Source organism: Pseudophryne corroboree, chromosome 8, assembly GCF_028390025.1.
Source record: "Pseudophryne corroboree isolate aPseCor3 chromosome 8, aPseCor3.hap2, whole genome shotgun sequence".
Taxonomy (NCBI): Eukaryota; Metazoa; Chordata; class Amphibia; order Anura; family Myobatrachidae; genus Pseudophryne; species Pseudophryne corroboree.
The window spans coordinates 461,493,296-461,514,628 of NC_086451.1; the positions used below are offsets into that span (position 1 = coordinate 461,493,296).

The 21,333-nt window shown below is 45.1% G+C and overlaps 1 protein-coding gene across 8 annotated transcripts in view; it reads left to right on the top strand.

Moving 5' to 3' along the window:
* The window catches only part of DIAPH2 (diaphanous related formin 2), a 1,435,719-nt gene that overhangs the window by 443,814 nt on the left and 970,572 nt on the right, over nt 1-21,333 (top strand). For all 8 annotated transcript variants that reach the window (XM_063938356.1, XM_063938358.1, XM_063938359.1 and 5 more), the window contains 2 exons: nt 14,126-14,236; nt 19,711-19,829. In XM_063938356.1, coding sequence (XP_063794426.1) covers nt 14,126-14,236; nt 19,711-19,829 — 230 coding nt within the window. The remainder of the gene's footprint in view (nt 1-14,125; nt 14,237-19,710; nt 19,830-21,333) is intronic.

The window sequence follows — 21,333 nt, forward strand, 5'->3', positions numbered from 1 at the left end:
TATAATTACACGGCCATATGTCTTCCCACCAATAACCGTATTCTCGGACATTTTAACATAGAACATATTTATAAACAGTGTGGAATCGTTAAAAGCCATTCTATTATTGGCTTCCCAACTGCTGTATCTCTGTTTTACTGTTGCAGAGAACTTTGTGTAACTGCCTTTGCCTCTGAAATTGGTTGTTAACACAGCTAACGACGGTTTTGTTAGAATTTTACAAACGGCCACCTTTGCCATGGGACATTAACCATTGATAATGACTGTGTTCTTGGAGATTATTGCTTTGTGTTCAGCCACTTACTGCTTGCTTTGTTTAATAGCACATGTGCCGAGTTGGAAATCTTTTAAATTGTGCACAATATCTGCTGCAAATAAGTGACCGGTCGCTTAACCACTTCACTGCTCCTAGCACAACAATTTAGCATGCTCAACTTCCAAAGAGGATCTTCAGTTATTCATTCCATATAAGAAAAAACTGCTGGGTGCCAAGCAGCAATCCAGCGATACTAACTGTGCCAAAGTCCAGATGACTGGATGCCTAGCCGAAATCCAGCGATAATAACTGTGCCAGAATCCCAATGGCTGGCTGGCTGCCCAGCCGAAATCCAGCGATACTAACTGTGCCAGAAACCCAATACCTGGATGCCTAGCCATAATCCAGTGTTACTAACTGTGCCAGAAGCCTAATACCTGGATGCCTAGCCATAATCCAGCGATATTAACTGTGCCAGAATCCCAATGGCTGGATGCCTAGCCGAAATCCAGCGATACTAACTGTGCCAGAATCCCAATGGCTGGATGCCTAGCCGAAATCCAGCGATAATAACTGTGCCCGAATCCCAATGGCTGGATGCCTAGCCATAATCCAGCGATACTAACTGTGCTAGAAGCCCAATGGATGGATGCCTAGCCATAATCCAGTGTTACTAACTATGCCAGAAGCCCAATACCTGGATGCCTAGCCAAATTCCAGCATTACTTACTGTGCCAGAATCCCAATGGCTGGATGCCTAGCCGAAATCCAGCGATACTAACTGTGCCAGAATCCCAATGGCTGGATGCCTAGCCGAAATCCAGCGATACGAACTGTGCCAGAATCCCAATGGCTGGCTGCCTAGCCGAAATCCAGCGATACTAACTGTGCCAGAATCCCAATCGCTGGATGCCTAGCCATAATCCAGCGATACTAACTGTGCCAGAAGCCCAATGGATGGATGCCTAGCCATAATCCAGTGATACTAACTGTGCCAGAAGCCCAATGGATGGGTGCCTAGCCAAAATCCAGCATTACCAACTGTGCCAGAAGCCCAATGGATGGATGCCTAGCCGAAATCCAGCGATACTAACTGTGCTAGAAGCCCAATGGATGGATGCCTAGCCATAATCCAGTGTTACTAACTATGCCAGAAGCCCAATACCTGGATGCCTAGCCAAATTCCAGCATTACTTACTGTGCCAGAATCCCAATGGCTGGATGCCTAGCCGAAATCCAGCGATACTAACTGTCCCAGAATCCCAATGGCTGGATGCCTAGCCGAAATCCAGCGATACTAACTGTGCCAGAATCCCAATGGCTGGCTGCCTAGCCGAAATCCAGCGATACTAACTGTGCCAGAATCCCAATGGCTGGCTGGCTGCCTAGCCGAAATCCAGCGATACTAACTGTGCCAGAAACCCAATACCTGGATGCCTAGCCATAATCCAGCGATATTAACTGTGCCAGAATCCCAATGGCTGGATGCCTAGCCGAAATCCAGCGATAATAACTGTGCCAGAATCCCAATGGCTGGCTGCCTAGCCGAAATCCAGCGATACTAACTGTGCCCCAATCCCAATGGCTGGATGCCTAGCCATAATCCAGCGATACTAACTGTGCTAGAAGCCCAATGGATGGATGCCTAGCCATAATCCAGTGTTACTAACTATGCCAGAAGCCCAATACCTGGATGCCTAGCCAAATTCCAGCATTACTTACTGTGCCAGAATCCCAATGGCTGGATGCCTAGCCGAAATCCAGCGATACTAACTGTGCCAGAATCCCAATGGCTGGATGCCTAGCCGAAATCCAGCGATACGAACTGTGCCAGAATCCCAATGGCTGGCTGCCTAGCCGAAATCCAGCGATACTAACTGTGCCAGAATCCCAATCGCTGGATGCCTAGCCATAATCCAGCGATACTAACTGTGCCAGAAGCCCAATGGATGGATGCCTAGCCATAATCCAGTGATACTAACTGTGCCAGAAGCCCAATGGATGGGTGCCTAGCCAAAATCCAGCATTACCAACTGTGCCAGAATCCCAATGGCTGGATGCATAGCTGAAATCCAGCGCTACTAACTATGCCAGAATCCCAATGGCTGGATGCATAGCTGAAATCCAGCGCTACTAACTGTGCCAGAAGCCCAATGGATGGATGCCTAGCCGAAATCCAGCGATACTAACTGTGCTAGAAGCCCAATGGATGGATGCCTAGCCATAATCCAGTGTTACTAACTATGCCAGAAGCCCAATACCTGGATGCCTAGCCAAATTCCAGCATTACTTACTGTGCCAGAATCCCAATGGCTGGATGCCTAGCCGAAATCCAGCGATACTAACTGTCCCAGAATCCCAATGGCTGGATGCCTAGCCGAAATCCAGCGATACTAACTGTGCCAGAATCCCAATGGCTGGCTGCCTAGCCGAAATCCAGCGATACTAACTGTGCCAGAATCCCAATGGCTGGCTGGCTGCCTATCCGAAATCCAGCGATACTAACTGTGCCAGAAACCCAATACCTGGATGCCTAGCCATAATCCAGCGATATTAACTGTGCCAGAATCCCAATGGCTGGATGCCTAGCCGAAATCCAGCGATAATAACTGTGCCAGAATCCCAATGGCTGGCTGCCTAGCCGAAATCCAGCGATACTAACTGTGCCCGAATCCCAATGGCTGGATGCCTAGCCATAATCCAGCGATAATAACTGTGCCAGAATCCCAATGGCTGGCTGGCTGCCTAGCCAAATTCCAGCATTACTTACTGTGCCAGAATCCCAATGGCTGGATGCCTAGCCGAAATCCAGCGATACTAACTGTGCCAGAATCCCAATGGCTGGATGCCTAGCCGAAATCCAGCGATACTAACTGTGCCAGAATCCCAATGGCTGGCTGCCTAGCCGAAATCCAGCGATACTAACTGTGCCAGAATCCCAATCGCTGGATGCCTAGCCATAATCCAGCGATACTAACTGTGCCAGAAGCCCAATGGATGGATGCCTAGCCATAATCCAGTGATACTAACTGTGCCAGAAGCCCAATGGATGGGTGCCTAGCCAAAATCCAGCATTACCAACTGTGCCAGAATCCCAATGGCTGGATGCATAGCTGAAATCCAGCGCTACTAACTATGCCAGAATCCCAATGGCTGGATGCATAGCTGAAATCCAGCGCTACTAACTGTGCCAGAAGCCCAATGGATGGATGCCTAGCCGAAATCCAGCGATACTAACTGTGCTAGAAGCCCAATGGATGGATGCCTAGCCATAATCCAGTGTTACTAACTATGCCAGAAGCCCAATACCTGGATGCCTAGCCAAATTCCAGCATTACTTACTGTGCCAGAATCCCAATGGCTGGATGCCTAGCCGAAATCCAGCGATACTAACTGTGCCAGAATCCCAATGGCTGGATGCCTAGCCGAAATCCAGCGATACTAACTGTGCCAGAATCCCAATGGCTGGCTGCCTAGCCGAAATCCAGCGATACTAACTGTGCCAGAATCCCAATCGCTGGATGCCTAGCCATAATCCAGTGATACTAACTGTGCCAGAAGCCCAATGGATGGATGCCTAGCCATAATCCAGTGTTACTAACTGTGCCAGAAGCCCAATACCTGGATGCCTAGCCAAAATCCAGCATTACTAACTGTGCCAGAATCCCAATGGCTGGATGCCTAGCCAAAATCCAGCATTACTAACTGTGCCAGAATCCCAATGCCTGGATGCCTAGCCGTAATCCAGTGTTACTAACTGTGCCAGAATCCCAATGGCTGGGTGCCTAGCCAAAATCCCAATGGCTGGATGCCTAGCCAAAATCCAGCATTACTAACTCTGCCAGAATCCCAATGGCTGGATGCATACCTGAAATCCAGCATTACTAACTGTGCCAGAATCCCAATGGATGCATGCCTAGCCAAAATCCAGCATTACCAACGGTGCCCAAAATCCAGCGTTACTAACTGTGCCAGAATCCCAATGGCTGGATGCTTAGCGGAAATCCAGCGTTACTAACTGTGCCAGAATCCCAATGGCTGGGTGCCTAGCCAAAATCCAGCATTACCAACTGTGCCAGAATCCCAATGGCTGGATGCATAGCTGAAATCCAGCGCTACTAACTATGCCAGAATCCCAATGGCTGGATGCATAGCTGAAATCCAGCGCTACTAACTGTGCCAGAAGCCCAATGGATGGATGCTTAGCCAAAATCCAGCGTTACTAACTGTGCCAGAATCCCAATACCTGGATGCCTAGCCAAAATCCAGCATTACTAACTGTGCCATAATCCCAATGGCTTGATGCCTAGCCAAAATCCAGCATTACTAACTCTGCCATAATCCCAATGGCTGGGTGCCTAGCCAAAATCCCAATGTCTGGATGCCTAGCCAAAATCCAGCATTACTAACTGTGCCAGAATCCAATGGCTGGATGCCTAGCCAAAATCCAGCGTTACTAACTGTGGCAGAATCCCAATACCTGGATGCCTAGCCAAAATCCAGCATTACTAACTGTTCCAGAATTTCAATGGCTGGATGCCTAGCCAAAATCCCAATGCCTGGATGCCTAGCCGTAATCCAGTGTTACTAACTGTGCCTGAATCCTTATGGCTGGGTGCCTAATCAAAATCCCAATGGCTGGATGCCTAGCCTAAATCCAGCATTACTAACTGTTCCAGAATTTCAATGGCTGGATGCCTAGCCAAAATCCCAATGCATGGATGCCTAGCCGTAATCCAGTGTTACTAACTGTGCCAGAATCCCTATGGCTGGGTGCCTAATCAAAATCCCAATGGCTGGATGCCTAGCCAAAATCCAGCATTACTAACTGTGCCAGAATCCCAATGGCTGGATGCCTAGCCAAAATCCAGCATTACTAACTGTGCCCGAAATCTAGCGTTACTAACTGTGCCAGAATCCCAATGGCCGGATGCTTAGCCGAAATCCAGCGTTACTAACTGTGTCAGAATCCCAATGGTTGGATGCCTAGCCATAATCCAGTGTTACTAACTGTGCCAGAATCCCAATGGCTGGGTGCCTAGCCAAAATCCAGCATTACTAGCTGTGCCAGAATCCCAATACCTGGATGCCTAGCCAAAATCCAGCATTACTAACTGTTCCAGAATTTCAATGGCTGGATGCTTAGCCAAAATCCCAATGCATGGATGCCTAGCCGTAATCCAGTGTTACTAACTGTGCCAGAATCCCTATGGCTGGGTGCCTAATCAAAATCCCAATGGCTGGATGCCTAGCCAAAATCAGCATTACTAACTGTGCCAGAATCCCAATGCCTGGATGCCTAGCCATAATCCAGTGTTACTAACTGTGCCAGAATCCCAATGGCTGGGTGCCTAGCCAAAATCCCAATGGCTGGATGCCTAGCCAAAATCCAGCATTACTAACTGTGCCAGAATCCCAATGGCTGGATGCTTAGCAGAAATCCAGCGTTACTAACTGTGCCAGAATCCCAATGGCTGGATGCATAGCTGAAATCCAGCGCTACTAACTGTGCCAGAAGCCCAATGGATGGATGCTTAGCCATAATCTAGCATTACGAACTGTGCCAGAATCCCAATGGCTGGGTGCCTAGCCAAAATCCAGCGTTACTAACTGTGCCAGAATCCCAATACCTGGATGCCTAGCCAAAATCCAGCATTACTAACTGTTCCAGAATTTCAATGGCTGGATGCCTAGCCAAAATCCCAATGCATGGATGCCTAGCCGTAATCCAGTGTTATTAACTGTGCCAGAATCCCTATGGCTGGGTGCCTAATCAAAATCCCAATGGCTGGATGCCTAGCCAAAATCCAGCATTACTAACTGTGCCAGAATCCCAATGGATGGATGCCTAGCCAAAATCCAGCATTACTAACTGTGCCAGAATCCCAATGGCTGGATGCCTAGCCAAAATCCAGCATTACTAACTGTGCGCGAAATCTAGTGTTACTAACTGTGCCAGAATCCCAATGGCTGGATGCTTAGCCGAAATCCAGCGTTACTAACTGTGTCAGAATCCCAATGGTTGGATGCCTAGCCATAATCCAGTGTTACTAACTGTGCCAGAATCCCAATGGATGGATGCCTAGCCAAAATCCAGCATTACCAACTGTGCCAGAGTCCCAATGGCTGGGTGCCTAGCCAAAATCCAGCATTACCAACTGTGCCAGAGTCCCAATGGCTGGGTGCCTAGCCAAAATCCAGCATTACTAGCTGTGCCAGAATCCCAATGGCTGGATGCCTAGCCGTAATCCAGTGTTACTAACTGTGCCAGAATCCCTATGGCTGGGTGCCTAACCAAAATCCCAATGGCTGGATGCCTAGCCAAAATCCAGCATTACTAGCTGTGCCCGAAATCCAGCGTTACTAACTGTGCCAGAATCCCAATGGCTGGATGCCTAGCCAAAATCCAGCGTTACTAACTGTGCCAGAATCCCAATGGCTGGATGCTTAGCCAAAACCCAGCAAATTAATTTCTTTACAGTGTCACCTGTTCCTACCGTTCAACAGAGATTGGCCCCCTAAGCCTCCTGTGTACCACAACGGTGTGCAGGAAAATTGGCGATGTTGGGGTACCACATTCTATTGCAATATGGATATCGTGGTTGCAAATCACGACGTGAAGACACCTGAAATATTCCTTTTATATTCTGACTCTTGAGCTATGAACATTTTACAGGTTTCAAAATTGATATTGGGCTTTATATTCTCCCCATTGAAAAATGCTATTTTATCTAAAAACCGTTCGGATAGCTTGAAACAGGACAATAACCTTCCCACCTCTATGGACATGACCTTTCGGAAGAAATCCACTGACAGTACTGGTCCATTAAACCGTATCCCCGGGACTAACCATGATTTATTACAGTTCGGTCACATTGGTAATAGGCTACTTAATGTTGCTTCTATTAATTCACATATATCATGGTGATTTTAATAAAAGCATGATGTATGTGACCGTCGGCACACAGCCGACTTCCTGATGCAGAGAAACGGAAAGATTCTCATATTTTACCCAGTGACTGTCTATAGGCTCAGCCTGCAGTGTTACTAACAGAGTCGCCTAGACTCTAAAGAGCCGTTTATCTTACGGGACCTTTGAGGGTGAAGGACAATATTTTACACCATGGAGCCTGAAATACGCATTTCTGTAATAGTGTACGCAGAGATTCCACATGCCATATTGCCTAGACAGATCCCCGTACATTACAGTGCCCATAATAATATTTGTTGTGCGACTTATTTTATTATTAAGTAAAAATACTTATGTTTCCTAGATATAAACATGAAAGTGAGAATTAGGGGTCAATCCCATTAGGTGCGAGTTACCGTTTTCTCTGCTAATTCACATTTTGCAATCCAATTAGAAAATCGCACTGATCCAGGCAGAGTAAATTTGCAATTTTCCATTCACACCTCACTGGGGAAAAATCCTTACTTTAAGGTTCACATGCCGACGCAACCTGTAGAACCCCTTGTACACCCCCATACCCTAATGACTAATTTGGCAATTGGAAGATTCCAATTAGCTTAATTAGTCCATTAATTGCATTTCATTTTTATTTCTTTTTTATAATATTGCCTCAAATACCCCCAACTCAACCTTTTCATTGCTTTTTGCACCCCAAATTTGGCGTTTTTTTTTTTAAATAAATGCTTTTTATATTTTTTTGTTAACATTTTTTTAAAGTCACCTCAAAGTACCCGTAAAGCATCTTTTTTTCCCCCCTACTTTATTTGCATTTTTCGTTCTTTTCCGTATGAAAGTAAATGACAAAAAGTTTTCTTTTTGTATTTTTTTATTTTTTTTATTGTTTACAAAATGCACAAATCAGCCATTTAACAGTTTCAAATTATCCAGTATTTTCCTTATGATTCTGCAAATGAAATTGTCCTTTTTTGGGAACTAGGAAGGTCACCCTACTTTTTCATGCACTCACATCGCATATGGCTGACCATTTGCAACCCCCCGCTGCGACTCTGCGAGTACTGTGAATAGGCATTTCTAATTGGATTGGAGAATTCTCTGGAGCGCTCATTCGTTCGAATATCTGAGTTTCATGAAACAACTCGCAACTGGTGCCTAATTGGATTGACCCCTTATAATAGACATTAAAGATTGCCTGCAATATGCAGAGAGAGAGGCATCGTACTAGGTTCTGTAGGGTTTAATATTGAACATTTCCAAGTATAAAAATTTGCAGGGTCAAATGTTTCAGATTTGGGGCCAACTTTTAAAATAGTTATTAACATCACACTAACTAATTGCCTATATTGGGATGCTGGGATTATTGTGAGATCAGGGAGGTGCAGAGTATTTCACAGGGAGCCATAACCCCAAAATGGGCATTAATTATTGTGAAGTTGAAATGTGCCTTTAATCAGCGAGCGAAAAATTAATTGCATAAATCTCTGTCACCACTTATGCAGAAGCAACATTAGTGCCCACTCCCTTGGAGACAGCCCTCCCACTCCCTCGGAGATAGCCCTCCCACTCCCTCAGAGACAGCCCTCCCACTCCCTCAGAGACAGCCCTCCCACTCCCTCGGAGACCCCTCCCACTCCCTCGGAGACAGCCCTCCCACTATTTAACTTAGTGAGTTGGAGATGGGTGGTCAGTGACAACATCCCGACATTGGTGAGTTTGTAATCGGAATGAGCTGTGTATCCTGGGCACGTTATGGGTGTGGTCATGCCACTGTCCAATGTTTGTAGAAAAAAAAATGTCCCCGCCCCCCACCCAACACATGCAAACAAATTGGGGAAAATGTCTTGTTTGCAAGTGGGGGGTTATAAGCCTAGCCCCACTCTCCCACACACCATCACGACTCCTATTTCCCCTCTGTGAGTGGCCATGTAAGAGATGTTGACTCTCAGTGTTGGTCTGGTCACCTATTGACCATTGGTGCCCAAGGCAACCGCCAAAGTTCTCCTTATAATAGTGCTGGTCTTGCACCTACGGACTTGCTCAAGGCAGCAAATGTTTTGTTTCGGTATGCAGTTGTATCCCTGTAGGCAATATTTCTTGGGCAGTTTGTCTTCCTTCCAAACATTATTGCTCCACATTACTGGAACATACTGTACCCCAGCGTAGGGTACCCTACTGTACCGTAGCACATTCTGGCACCAACACTCCTCAGCCAAAGAGGTTATCTGAACTGTATGGACATTTCCTATTTCCAAGGTAGCTTCTATTTCTTAAGATTGCCCTCTGACTAAATCACTTTGCAGCCTGGCCAATAGAGGCTATAGTTGCCCATCTGCCCCTTTGTCCTGAGGCTAATATATGTATATAGTTGTGCCCAAGCCCAATTTCAGTCACTGAAGCTCAGTGCATTGGTAATTTTTGCCGTAAGTTCCCCCTAAGCTTGATGTTTGACTATGTGGGGCATGCAAGAACCCACCCATTAAATCACTGTTTTATTCAAGTAACAATCCACTAAAACGCAGCAAAAAGCAAAGAGGAGCAATAACTCCCCGTAAAGTACATATGATTCCCCCCGTGTTGTGCTGCAAGGTCCTCAGGAAATGATCTGAGAGTGAGAATTGTGCGCACGTATTTATTTAAGCTGCGGATGTTGGCAAAGGGGTAAAAGTCAAGTCCTGGAATCACTTGTAGAATGAGATAATGATTGAGTAGCTGACTCTACCCTCAGAGGTTAAGGCCGCCTGACAGAGACGCTTTTGTAATCTTTACAAGGCAATATGAAAAGCGGTGTTTAAGTGATAGAGGGACGGATCCTGTGATTGTGTTTGCTTTATTTTGAGGTGAAGGTGATGATACAAGGGCGAGCCAAGCTCTTCCCGCAGTACCAAGGGAACCCGTCTAGATGGGATTCTTGCGAATTAACATTATTGCTGTAGCAGTACTCAAGACAACACTATAAAATATTGTTTGTACATACAGTATATATATAGCACAGTATAATTTGTGTTATATAAGTTTACAAAAGACAGTTATTACGCAACCATAGAACGTAGCTGTATGGTTTAAATATGACAAAATACAGTTTTCATTTTGATTCCAAATAACGGCAAGATTTCTGGAATGATTGCAAATTGCCACATACCTGGTCTTATTGCAGAATTGGGCGTGTAATCATTATACTATCTAGATGACGCGTGTTTTACTTAGTGGCGGTATCTAAAAAGTATCTTAATAATAAAAAAGAAAATGTGAAATATCTAGCTGTAACATGCTAACGGAACCTCCTGCCATTATATAAATAATGGTCGTAAATATAAAGGGCCCACGTGCGCTGGTCTCTACGCCAGGCCAATATGCAGAAGCTTCCACCATTGCACAGGGCTTCATCCAGAGGCACAGTAAGAGTAAGTTCTTCCAGAAGGGGAGATTTAAACCTTGACGAAACTATGTTACCCAGACGGGGGTGCAAATTAAATAAATGTGCCGACAGATTTAGAGGGGGAGGGGGATGGTCTCCTAGCTCAAAACTAAATTGCAGTGTATAATATACTGCTGCCCATTACTTGTGTGCTACATGTTAATGCAGACATTTTCCCTGCATGCAATGCACAGGTCATTTTCACCCCTTGCATCCCAAATTGGTTTATCCAGGTGCAAATTCTCACCCGTCACCTGGACTTTCTCCTACCTCCTAAAGAGTCCCAGAATATTTCAAAGCCAATTATTCTGTAAATGACCTTTCTTTTTCCAGAGGGTGCAGGTTAACCAGTTTTAAAATAAAGATCCGGCAGCCTTGAACAAAAACCAAGTTGTATGAAGGTGCACCAAATGCCTGACCTTTAATAAGACTTCTTGTTGGTGGAAGTAACAACAAGACTCTTTAACATGTTTTTGATGGAAATGTGCCGTCCGCTGGTAATACACAAACACAATCCATTAAGCCAGGATTTCTGCTGGCAAAAGACAATTTGAGCATATGGCCCCTGTAGTCTTTGTTAATCGGATAGTGGACGTGGCGTTGGGCTTGTTCAGTCCTGTCTATGAGCTGTAGGAGAACGCAGCTTGTCCCAGCAGACACAGTGATGATACAGTGATGATGTGGTTATATGACGGGTCCAAGCCAAAGAATAATCCTGATGCAAAAACACTATTTTAAGACCTGTTCTTCATCAGTAAAAATGGAAAAACACTTGCATTTTTACCATCACTTTCATCTGAAATACTATTATACTTCATAATATTGACTATAATTCCGCCCCACCATTGTAGGAGTGCACGATTTCAGAGTATATACAGTTTAAGACCCTCAATAAATATATATATATATTTATATATTAACCTCTGATACAGTATATACATAACAGATTATTATTGCTCTACTGTCGTTGCATTATTTGTAGTTGCAATAGTGGATTCCTTTTTTATATGTATAATATAATGTGTTTAAGTCAAAGGAGACCCGTCTGGGCCATTGTATCCATTATTACTCGGTCATGCAGAGTTCAGTTCATTTTGTTCAGTTAAATAAGCTGCACTTAAAATTTACTGAAAAAATATTCTTGTTAATAATGCTTATAAGATTTATTTGTTTTAATTTGCTGTTTCCATTTCTTTCACGTTAGAGTAGCGGTAATTTAATGCTTAGCTATTATTTGTGTGTTTGTGTTACTATAGATACTTGCTTACAGAAACACAATTGTGTAAAACCTAGACTTCTAACAAAAAGAAAAAAAAAGCTTTGTCTAATACTAAATATGTTAATCTGTATAGAGACCTTAGTTGTCACTATTGAGAATGATGTGATCCCGAAACGGTCTTGGTAGTCCCTGTACCCAAGGGGTGTCTTCAGAAAATTCAGATTTTCTGAGGGCCAGTGCCCCATCGTTCCAGCTCCCTGAGGGTCAGTGCCCCATTGTTCCAGCTCCCTGAGGGTCAGTGCCCCATTGTTCCAGCTCCCTGAGGGTCAGTGCCCCATTGTTCCGGCTCCCTGAGGGTCAGTGCCCCATTGTTCTGGCTCCCTGAGGGTCAGTGCCCCATTGTTCCGACTCCCTGAGGGTCAGTGCCCCATCGTTCCGGCTCCCTGAGGGTCAGTGCCCCATCGTTCCGGCTCCCTAAGGGTCAGTGCGCCATTGTTCTGGCTCCCTGAGGGTCAGTGCCCCATCGTTCCGGCTCCCTAAGGGTCAGTGCACCATTGTTCTGGCTCCCTGAGGGTCAGTGCCCCATCGTTCTGGCTCCCTAAGGGTCAGTGCGCCATCGTTCTGGCTCCCTGAGGGTCAGTGCGCTATTGTTCTGGCTCCCTGAGGGTCAGTGCGCCATTGTTCCGGCTCCCTGAGGGTCAGTGTGCCATTGTTCCGGCGTCCTGAGGGTCAGTGCCCCATTGTTCCAGCTCCCTGAGGGTCAGTGCCCCATTGTCCTGGTGTCCTGAGGGTCAGTGCCCCATTGTTCCGGCTCCCTGAGGGTCAGTGCCCCATTGTTCCGGCTCCATGAGGGTCAGTGCGCCATTGTTCTGGCTCCCTGAGGGTCAGTGTGCCATTGTTCCTGCTCCCTGAGGGTCAGTGTGCCATTGTTCTGGCTCCCTGAGGGTCAGTGTGCCATTGTTCTGGCTCCCTGAGGGTCAGTGTGCCATTGTTCCGGCGTCCTGAGGGTCAGTGCCCCATTGTTCCAGCTCCCTGAGGGTCAGTGCCCCATTGTCCTGGTGTCCTGAGGGTCAGTGCCCCATTGTTCCGGCTCCCTGAGGGTCAGTGCCCCATTGTTCCGGCTCCATGAGGGTCAGTGCGCCATTGTTCCGGCTCCCTGAGGGTCAGTGTGCCATTGTTCCTGCTCCCTGAGGGTCAGTGTGCCATTGTTCTGGCTCCCTGAGGGTCAGTGTGCCATTGTTCCGGCGTCCTGAGGGTCAGTGCCCCATTGTTCCAGCTCCCTGAGGGTCAGTGCCCCATTGTCCTGGTGTCCTGAGGGTCAGTGCCCCATTGTTCCAGCTCCCTGAGGGTCAGTGCCCCATTGTTCCGGCTCCCTGAGGGTCAGTGCCCCATTGTTCCGGCTCCATGAGGGTCAGTGCGCCATTGTTCCGGCTCCCTGAGGGTCAGTGTGCCATTGTTCCTGCTCCCTGAGGGTCAGTGTGCCATTGTTCTGGCTCCCTGAGGGTCAGTGTGCCATTGTTCCGGCGTCCAGAGGGTCAGTGCCCCATTGTTCCAGCTCCCTGAGGGTCAGTGCCCCATTGTCCTGGTGTCCTGAGGGTCAGTGCCCCATTGTTCCGGCTCCCTGAGGGTCAGTGCCCCATTGTTCTGGCTCCCTGAGGGTCAGTGCCCCATTGTTCTGGCTCCCTGAGGGTCAGTGCGCCATTGTTCCGGCTGTTTGAGGGTCAGTGCGCTATTGTTCCGGCTCCCTGAGGGTCAGTGTGCCATTGTTCCGGCTCCCTGAGGGTCAGTGTGCCATTGTTCCGGCTCCCTGAGGGTCAGTGCCCCATTGTCCTTGCGTCCTGAGGGTCAGTGCCCTATTGTTCCAGCTCCCTGAGGGTCAGTGCCCCATTGTCCTGTGTCCTGAGGGTCAGTGCCCCATTGTTCTGGCTCCCTGAGGGTCAGTGTGCCATTGTTTGGACTCCCCAGAGCACTCCCTGAAAATAATTTCTTGTCCATGGAAATTCATGGATTCTTATTCCCCTATGGAAGTGATCAAATGAATACTCTGCTTATCTACAGGTATTTACACATCTTCATACATACACAGTACATGTCCATTGATAATTACCTTTCGGGATCCAAATGTACACTGCAGTAACTTAAGTAGCCAGTCTGAGCATCTGGCAAGGGATATGAATGATACCTTTGAGTTCTGTGGGCATCATAATTAAAAACACTTGTTTTTATCATACACTTAACTATTCTTTATCAGTAATTAGATGCGTGTTATACTGGCTCATATTTCCTCTTTTCGCCTTCTGTCTGTAGGTCTCCTGTATGCAGTTTATAAATGCTTTGTTGACCTCGCCGGATGATCTGGATTTCAGGATACATCTGAGGAATGAATTCTTGAGATGCGGATTGAAGAACATATTACCTGTAAGTAACGGCCTTCAGCACTGACTCAGTACAGCTCAGACAACCTCCAATACTGGCCGCAGCAACGGCACAATCAATGACCTACGCGTAGGGATGGGTGATCCCTATGATGTGCTGGGGTTAGCTTTGCCTTTCACATGGGTGAGGCAGTGTTTTATATTCATTTAGCCAACTGTGTCTTAGGCTTGTTTGTAGATGCGGGGATTGTATATTAGTCATCTAAAGCAACAAACTAGTTTTTTTAAGTGATTTTCTTACTGTTGCTATGACGATGTGCTGTCCGTAGAGTGCACCACATGGGCAAATTTTCAGAGAAGCCATTAAGAAAATAGACCAAATTTTGCTCCTGATGGGACATCCTGACATAAATGTTCCGGACAAATGCCTACAAATGCACTGCTCATCCAAATATAACGCCTTTCCGTGGGATGCAGTCAGTTTACCTCCAATCAAAATCCCGACACCAATTGACCGATGGTCAAAATCCCGACAAGGTCAAAATCCCAACATGGACAAAATACCGACATTTAAAATACCGACAAGGTCAAAATACCGACATGTAAAATGCCGACAGGTCAAAATACCGACATGAGTTTTTCCTGATTTTTTTCATTGAGACCGACTTGTTCATACTTTACCATCCCAGTGGACCTGGAGGGGGAATATAATAGTGTGCCGAGCGCAGCGAGGCACCGTGCCCCAAGCATGGCGAGCGCTGCGAGCCTTGAGAGGGGACGCTTGTACACTTTATATGGTGTCCATGTTGACTTATGTTGACATACACACAAAAAAAACAAAAAAAAATGCATGTCGGTATTTTGACCTGTCGGCATTTTACATGTCGGTATTTTGACCTTGTCGGTATTTTAAATGTCGGTATTTTGTCCATGTCGGGATTTTGACCATTGTTCAATTGGTGTCGGGATTTTGAACGTCTGCATTTTGATTGGAGGTATTTCATACCGATCCCCTTTCCGTATAGGACAGATGGGTAGACCGCGGTCCAAAATGGGGCAGTTTAGTGGTATGGCTGACTGGGCTTCTCCACCATTCCACACATTAAAAGCAACTTGCCTGGATAGGAGGTTGACCGGGGAGGTGCAAAGGGCGGGGCATAGTCAATTGCATCATCATGGCCCGCCTCCACTGTGCCAGGCCATCTCTAGACAGCAGGGGTAGATCCATAATGTTGCAATTCATCATGAACCTCATCATCACACAACCCAGACCCCCCCTCTTAAGTTAAAAAGTTGTCGGGGACCATGAAGCTGGTCTGCCTTCTCATGGGAATCCCTCTAACATAGAAAAATAATTTTTATTGGATGATGGTGGCTTCATAAAGGGAGATAAATATTTAGGTTGCATATTATGAGCAGTATTCATTCACTATTCATTATACACAATTTCTATGATCGTTACTCTGCAACAGTTATTTACCAGGCTTGTCCGACACGGCACCACCTGCTGGAGAGTTGTGATATTACAGTACTAGCTGTTCTAGACGTTCTTTGCACGGGAGTTTCTGATTTTCACGGTTGTAAATATAAATGAGTGTTAAAAATGTGGTAAATCTATAGAGATGTAAATTTGAGATGTCTTAATGTAAGTAAACATTAATCCATGGTTCTTGGCGTTACCCGAGGAGCACCCGTAGCAGATACGGTAAAAAGTGACAGGACCATTTTTGTGGTTTATTAAATTCTACACACTGGAGGTACAATCCAAATTTTGATCCGATTGTCTGTTTGGGCGTTATTGTGCAACGCAACGCAAGCCACACATTGGTAATGACATCATTATGTCAACCCCCTTTTCATCCCCTTAGGGGAGGTTTATTAAAATTCTAATTACGTAGTTTTCCTATTTCCCACCTGAAGAATACCTATGTTATATTTAATCTTCCTAACGAATCGGGAAGTGAGAGAACTAGTGATGAGTGAGTGCTTTCACAGATATAGAAAGATATATATTCTCTCTCTCTCTCTCTCTCTCTCTCTCTCTCTCTATCTATATATATATATATATATATATATATATATATATACATATATATACACACACAAGTCCTTTATCTACTGTTACCTTTAAATGTTATAAGTGCAATCCTGCGATTGCATTATTTATTCTGTCTTTTCCAGTGCATCTGTTCTATTATTATTCTTTTTAATGTAATAGTTCCCTTTAATCATGAATACAGAACCTAAGCTAATTTCAGCTCAAAGTATACATACTGAGAAGCCTAATCACCATACAGCTAAAAGCATAATAGCACAAATAGGACAACATAACAAGTAAAACCCTGTGACTTATTAGCTGCGGTGTTTGGAGTGAAATTAAATTTTAGTCTAATGAGAGCGAGGAAAATACTTTATTGCTAGAACTATTTATATTATTCCCCCCACCCCACCCCCACCTGTAAGTGTTTTGCCCCCATACAGCTAGTGCCAGCATAGAATTTTACCAACTCTGGCTTCGTAATGAATCGGCGTCGCTTCTCCTAGCTTTGCTCAGTGTTTAAAGCACCTTGTAGATGTTCAGCGATTTCATTTCCTCCCGTCTCCTTCCAGTAAATGAAGGCAGCTTTGAAGAAATATTAAAATAGCCGTCTCTTCCTAATGTAATTCTTTTGGTAGACCAGCGCTCGGGGGGGGATAAATGAAAGCTCATCCATGCACATACGTGACAAGGACAGTTAGCGGCCGCGGGTCAGATCCCAGCTGAGATTTTCATGGCAGCCACTCGGAGTTCACCGCACATTTCCCTTAAAGATTATTGTTTTACCAGTGTGTGTAGAGTCGACAATTTAAATGGGGTTGTTCATAAAATGGTCTGCTTCCTTAATTGAATAACTTGGGGACATATTTATTCTTAATGTGTTCTGTGTCATATACGCTTTTGCTCTAGTCTAATGGTTTGTGTGCACTTCCATCTAAACACTTCAGTTGCTTGTGGATTGTGCGCACTGAAACACTGCGTTCCCCAGATAAATGGAGGAAATAATAGTGAATTACTGCAGACGAATCTCCCTCACCTCCTTTGATACTATTGTTGCCTCAGAGCTACAGTTATTAGTAAAAACTGGGTTTTCTTGTGTATTTTTTCTATATTGCATTTATCACATTCATTTTAAAAACTTTTAATTTTAAAGCAGATGATCAAGTTGCACTTGTTTAAAGGGGAACGTTTCCTAAAAAGAATAAAAAGCTGCTTGAAGGTGCCAAATTTAAGTTTACCGCTCAGAGGCAAATAATGTTTCCGGACGCTTCTAGAGACTTATTGGGGTTGGGTAATTAAGAATATTTAATCCATTTACTGTACATCTTGCAGTTCACTCAGTTACCAGGAGATCTGGAAAACAAACAACTTTGTAGCAGCTACTGTACAAAGTCATGTTGGGTTGTTTCAAGCAGGGATCTATTTTTGGTTTAACACTAGTAGACGTGACTTTCATCGCAGTCGGCGGAGAACATTTGTAGCAATGGGTAACGTTGCATCCCGAGAAGGCATCGTGCAAATGCGATCTGGGCACTTCAGGGCAGTCACCCGGGGGGGGGGGGGGGGGACTGTGGGGACTGGTGGTACCGGGCCCTTGCAGAGAGGATCCTAGCATCAATACCTGGAGAGCTTCACTAGGCTGTGAAACTGAGGGCTGATACACAGGGGGGAGGACTTCTTAAAACAAGCCTTCAGCTTTGCTTCAGCTCTCTGTGGACCATTCCTGTAGGTCCGCAACACTTTACCCATATGTAATATTACAATGTATAACATCACATAGGGGTGGAGCGGTACGGCAGAATTTAATTTTTTTTTTTTTTTTGGGGGGGGGAAGAGGGTCCCTGTTTCTTTTGTCAGTTTCGGGCCCCACAATTTGTGATGGCAACCCTGGTGCCCTTTAGGTTACAGGAGGAGAATGGAGGAGATTCGAGAAAGGGGAGTAATTACAATTTGTATAACCATTGCCCTAAAGTCTTATAAATGTTTTTGCTGCTAGTTACACCAGGTTTTCTGTACAGTACTACACTTTAATAACTGCCCTGTAAAGGAACGTGGTGTTTGTGAATATTAGCAATGGGCGAATAGAGTGGCGGTGGGTACTGAGGCCCGGACCTGCTATAGAGGCTCAGACATGACCTGGCCACACCTCCGTCATACCGGGGCTTTGCGTTTCCCATGAGGGCCCTGTCATTGCCTCCTTTTATTTGGGGAACTCTGAGAATGAGTCATAAGATCTGTAGCCTAAGAAATGTCTACATACTGTAGCACAAGAATAAAGTGGAAGAGCCAGTATTGCATATGGTGTGGGCCCATTACTGCACCACCTTTGCAGGAGGTGCAGTAATGGGACCCATAGCTGCGGCACATCTTGCAACAGTGATATATCCGCATACAGTACTAAAGGGAGCATATTGATGATGTACTGTTGTGCCACATCCAAAAATTACGCAAATGTTTTATTACATTCATGAAGCGGAGAAATCTGACCCAAAAAGGTTATACCCCTCTAGCAGGCCGGTCCTGGGCTGCCCCATCTAACACCCAAGGGAACATTATTCCATTTACTTTTCTTAGCACATTACCAAGAACCCCCGGCAGCTGAGTGGTTAATTCACCGATACCCCATCCATTTTTCATGACTGGTATTACAATGTTAAATCAATTTCAAAAATTTAGCAACGTTGCAGAATAGTTGGTGCCTACAGTAATATCCCTGGTATTAACGTGTAAATAATTGAACCACATTTTAAAACCACCGTCAAGCGTCAATAATGCGGGTGACATTGTTCCTCGCGGTAATTGACAGCTGAATAGCAGCGTATGTAAACAATATGCAAAAGAATGAATCCAACAGAAGCTGTGTTCTTGCCTGGGTTTGTTGAAATGGAAATAGCTATTCGCTCATAACAAACTGTTTAATTACTTCATAAGATAAAAGAAAGCTGCAAACAGCAGCAGAAAAGAAGAAGTTAATATAAGGATTGTTTAAGTTATTATTCTAGTTATACAGACACAAATATCTGCGACACAATATTGTATAAATCTGCTGTATCATTTATATGCAATAAAACATGATTGCAAATAAAATGCATCATCGTAACAAGTAAATATTATAAGGAACATGTGAAATACTGATACACTGTACAGTATCTTTCAGCATTTACAGATGATGCCCCATTCTGCATAAAGTCTGCAGATTTAATAAAAAAGTTAATATTTATATTTTTCATATGCAAATAAATACTGCGCCGCTTAACTCCTTCGGAAGTAGCGGAGCAATGTCGACTTAATGTAACAGACTGTGAAGTAGATCACTGTAAAGGCTGCAGATATGTGGAAGCCAGTTTTATTGAGGCTAATTTAATTATCATAATTATTATTATTATTCCTCCTCGCATGCCAACTTTCCTCGCTTTCCTCTTTGTACTGTAACTGATGCAAAGTTCAAATTTTTTTTTTTTTTCTCTTTAAACTTCCAGCATCTGAAGGAAAAGGAAAATGAAGAGCTTGATATTCAGTTAAAAGTATTTGATGAGAACAGAGAAGACGACCTCCTGGAACTCTCCCATCGCCTCAGGGACATCCGAGCAGAAATGGAATATCCTTCTCATAACAGTTTAAGTGTATCGTATATTTGTTTTGTGATCTGCGCTCTCTCGGAACTAATAGGTCATGTTTTCAAGGAGCATGGGGGAAGCGCCGCCATAAGCGGCTGGTTGGCTAATCGCACTGTAGGAGATGTCCTCACAGCGCCATAGGAGTTACTGTAATACCAGAGCTGCCAACCAAATACAACTACGGCTCTTTAATGATTGGTAGTTTTTGAAACATCACATTAATTAGTTTGTATATATATGTGTGTGTGTGTGTGTGTGTGTGTGTGTGTGTGTGTGTGTGTGTGTGTGTATATATATGTGTATGTGCGTATATATATATATATATATATATATATTTTTTTTTTTTTACTTTTCTTTCATTTCTATGATAGTTATACTGTAGTCTACTTTAAGTAGAGTTGCCATTGTCTGTCTTCTCATCCCCTTAACCCTTTACCTTCTCCCTTGTCTTGTCATCCTTATTGAGTTGTAGAAAAACATACCGCAATTTGTTTTATAAGTCACCCAATGATAAATATGTGCATGGGTATCATTCCGAGTTGTTCGCTCGCAAGCTGTTAAAAGCAGCTTTGCACACGCTAAGCCGCCGCCTACTGGGAGTGAATCTTAGCTTATCAAAATTGCGAACGAAAGATTAGCAAAATTGCGAAAAGACACTTCTTAGCAGTTTCTGAGTAGCTCCACACTTGGCATCTGCGATCAGTTCAGTGCTTGTCGTTCCTGGTTTGACGTCACAAACACACCCAGCGTTCGCCCAGACACTCCCCCGTTTCTCCAGCCACTCCCGCGTTTTTCCCAGAAACGGTAGCGTTTTTTCGCACACACCCATAAAACGGCAAGTTTCCGCCCAGAAACACCCACTTCCTGTCAATCACACTACGATCACCAGAACGAAGAAAAAATCTTGTAATGCCGTGAGTAAAATACCTAACTGCATAGCAAATTTACTTGGCGCAGTCGCAGTGCGAACATTGCGCATGCGCAGTTAGCGGAAAATCGCTGCGATGCGAAGAAAAATACCGAGCGAACAACTCGGAATGACGCCCCATATCCACACCCTTATTTAAACGTACACCCATAAGTCACATTTTGCAGCTCCTCGGTTACCCCTTTCTTCATCACTGAGGAGCTCTATGGCTCAAATGTACTGTATCCCAGAGACGGGATGTAGTTATGTCCACCGGTCACAACACCTCCTCCTACATCCCGCCCCCTCACTATCCCGACGACGGCATGCCGACCAACATGGACTATTTCCACTCGTGGGTGTCTGACACCCATACAGCTGGAATAGAACCCGTGGCGAGCGCAAGGGGCTTATTGCGCTTGCGCCCCCCCCCCCATCCCCCCACACTGGCATTCTGTGGCCAGGATCCCAGTGTCGGTCACGTGTTACACACCCAAAGACATTGAGGGAATTAGGGGTCTATTTACTAAGCCTTGGCTAGAGATAAAGTCACTGGGGAAAAAGTACCAGCCAATCAG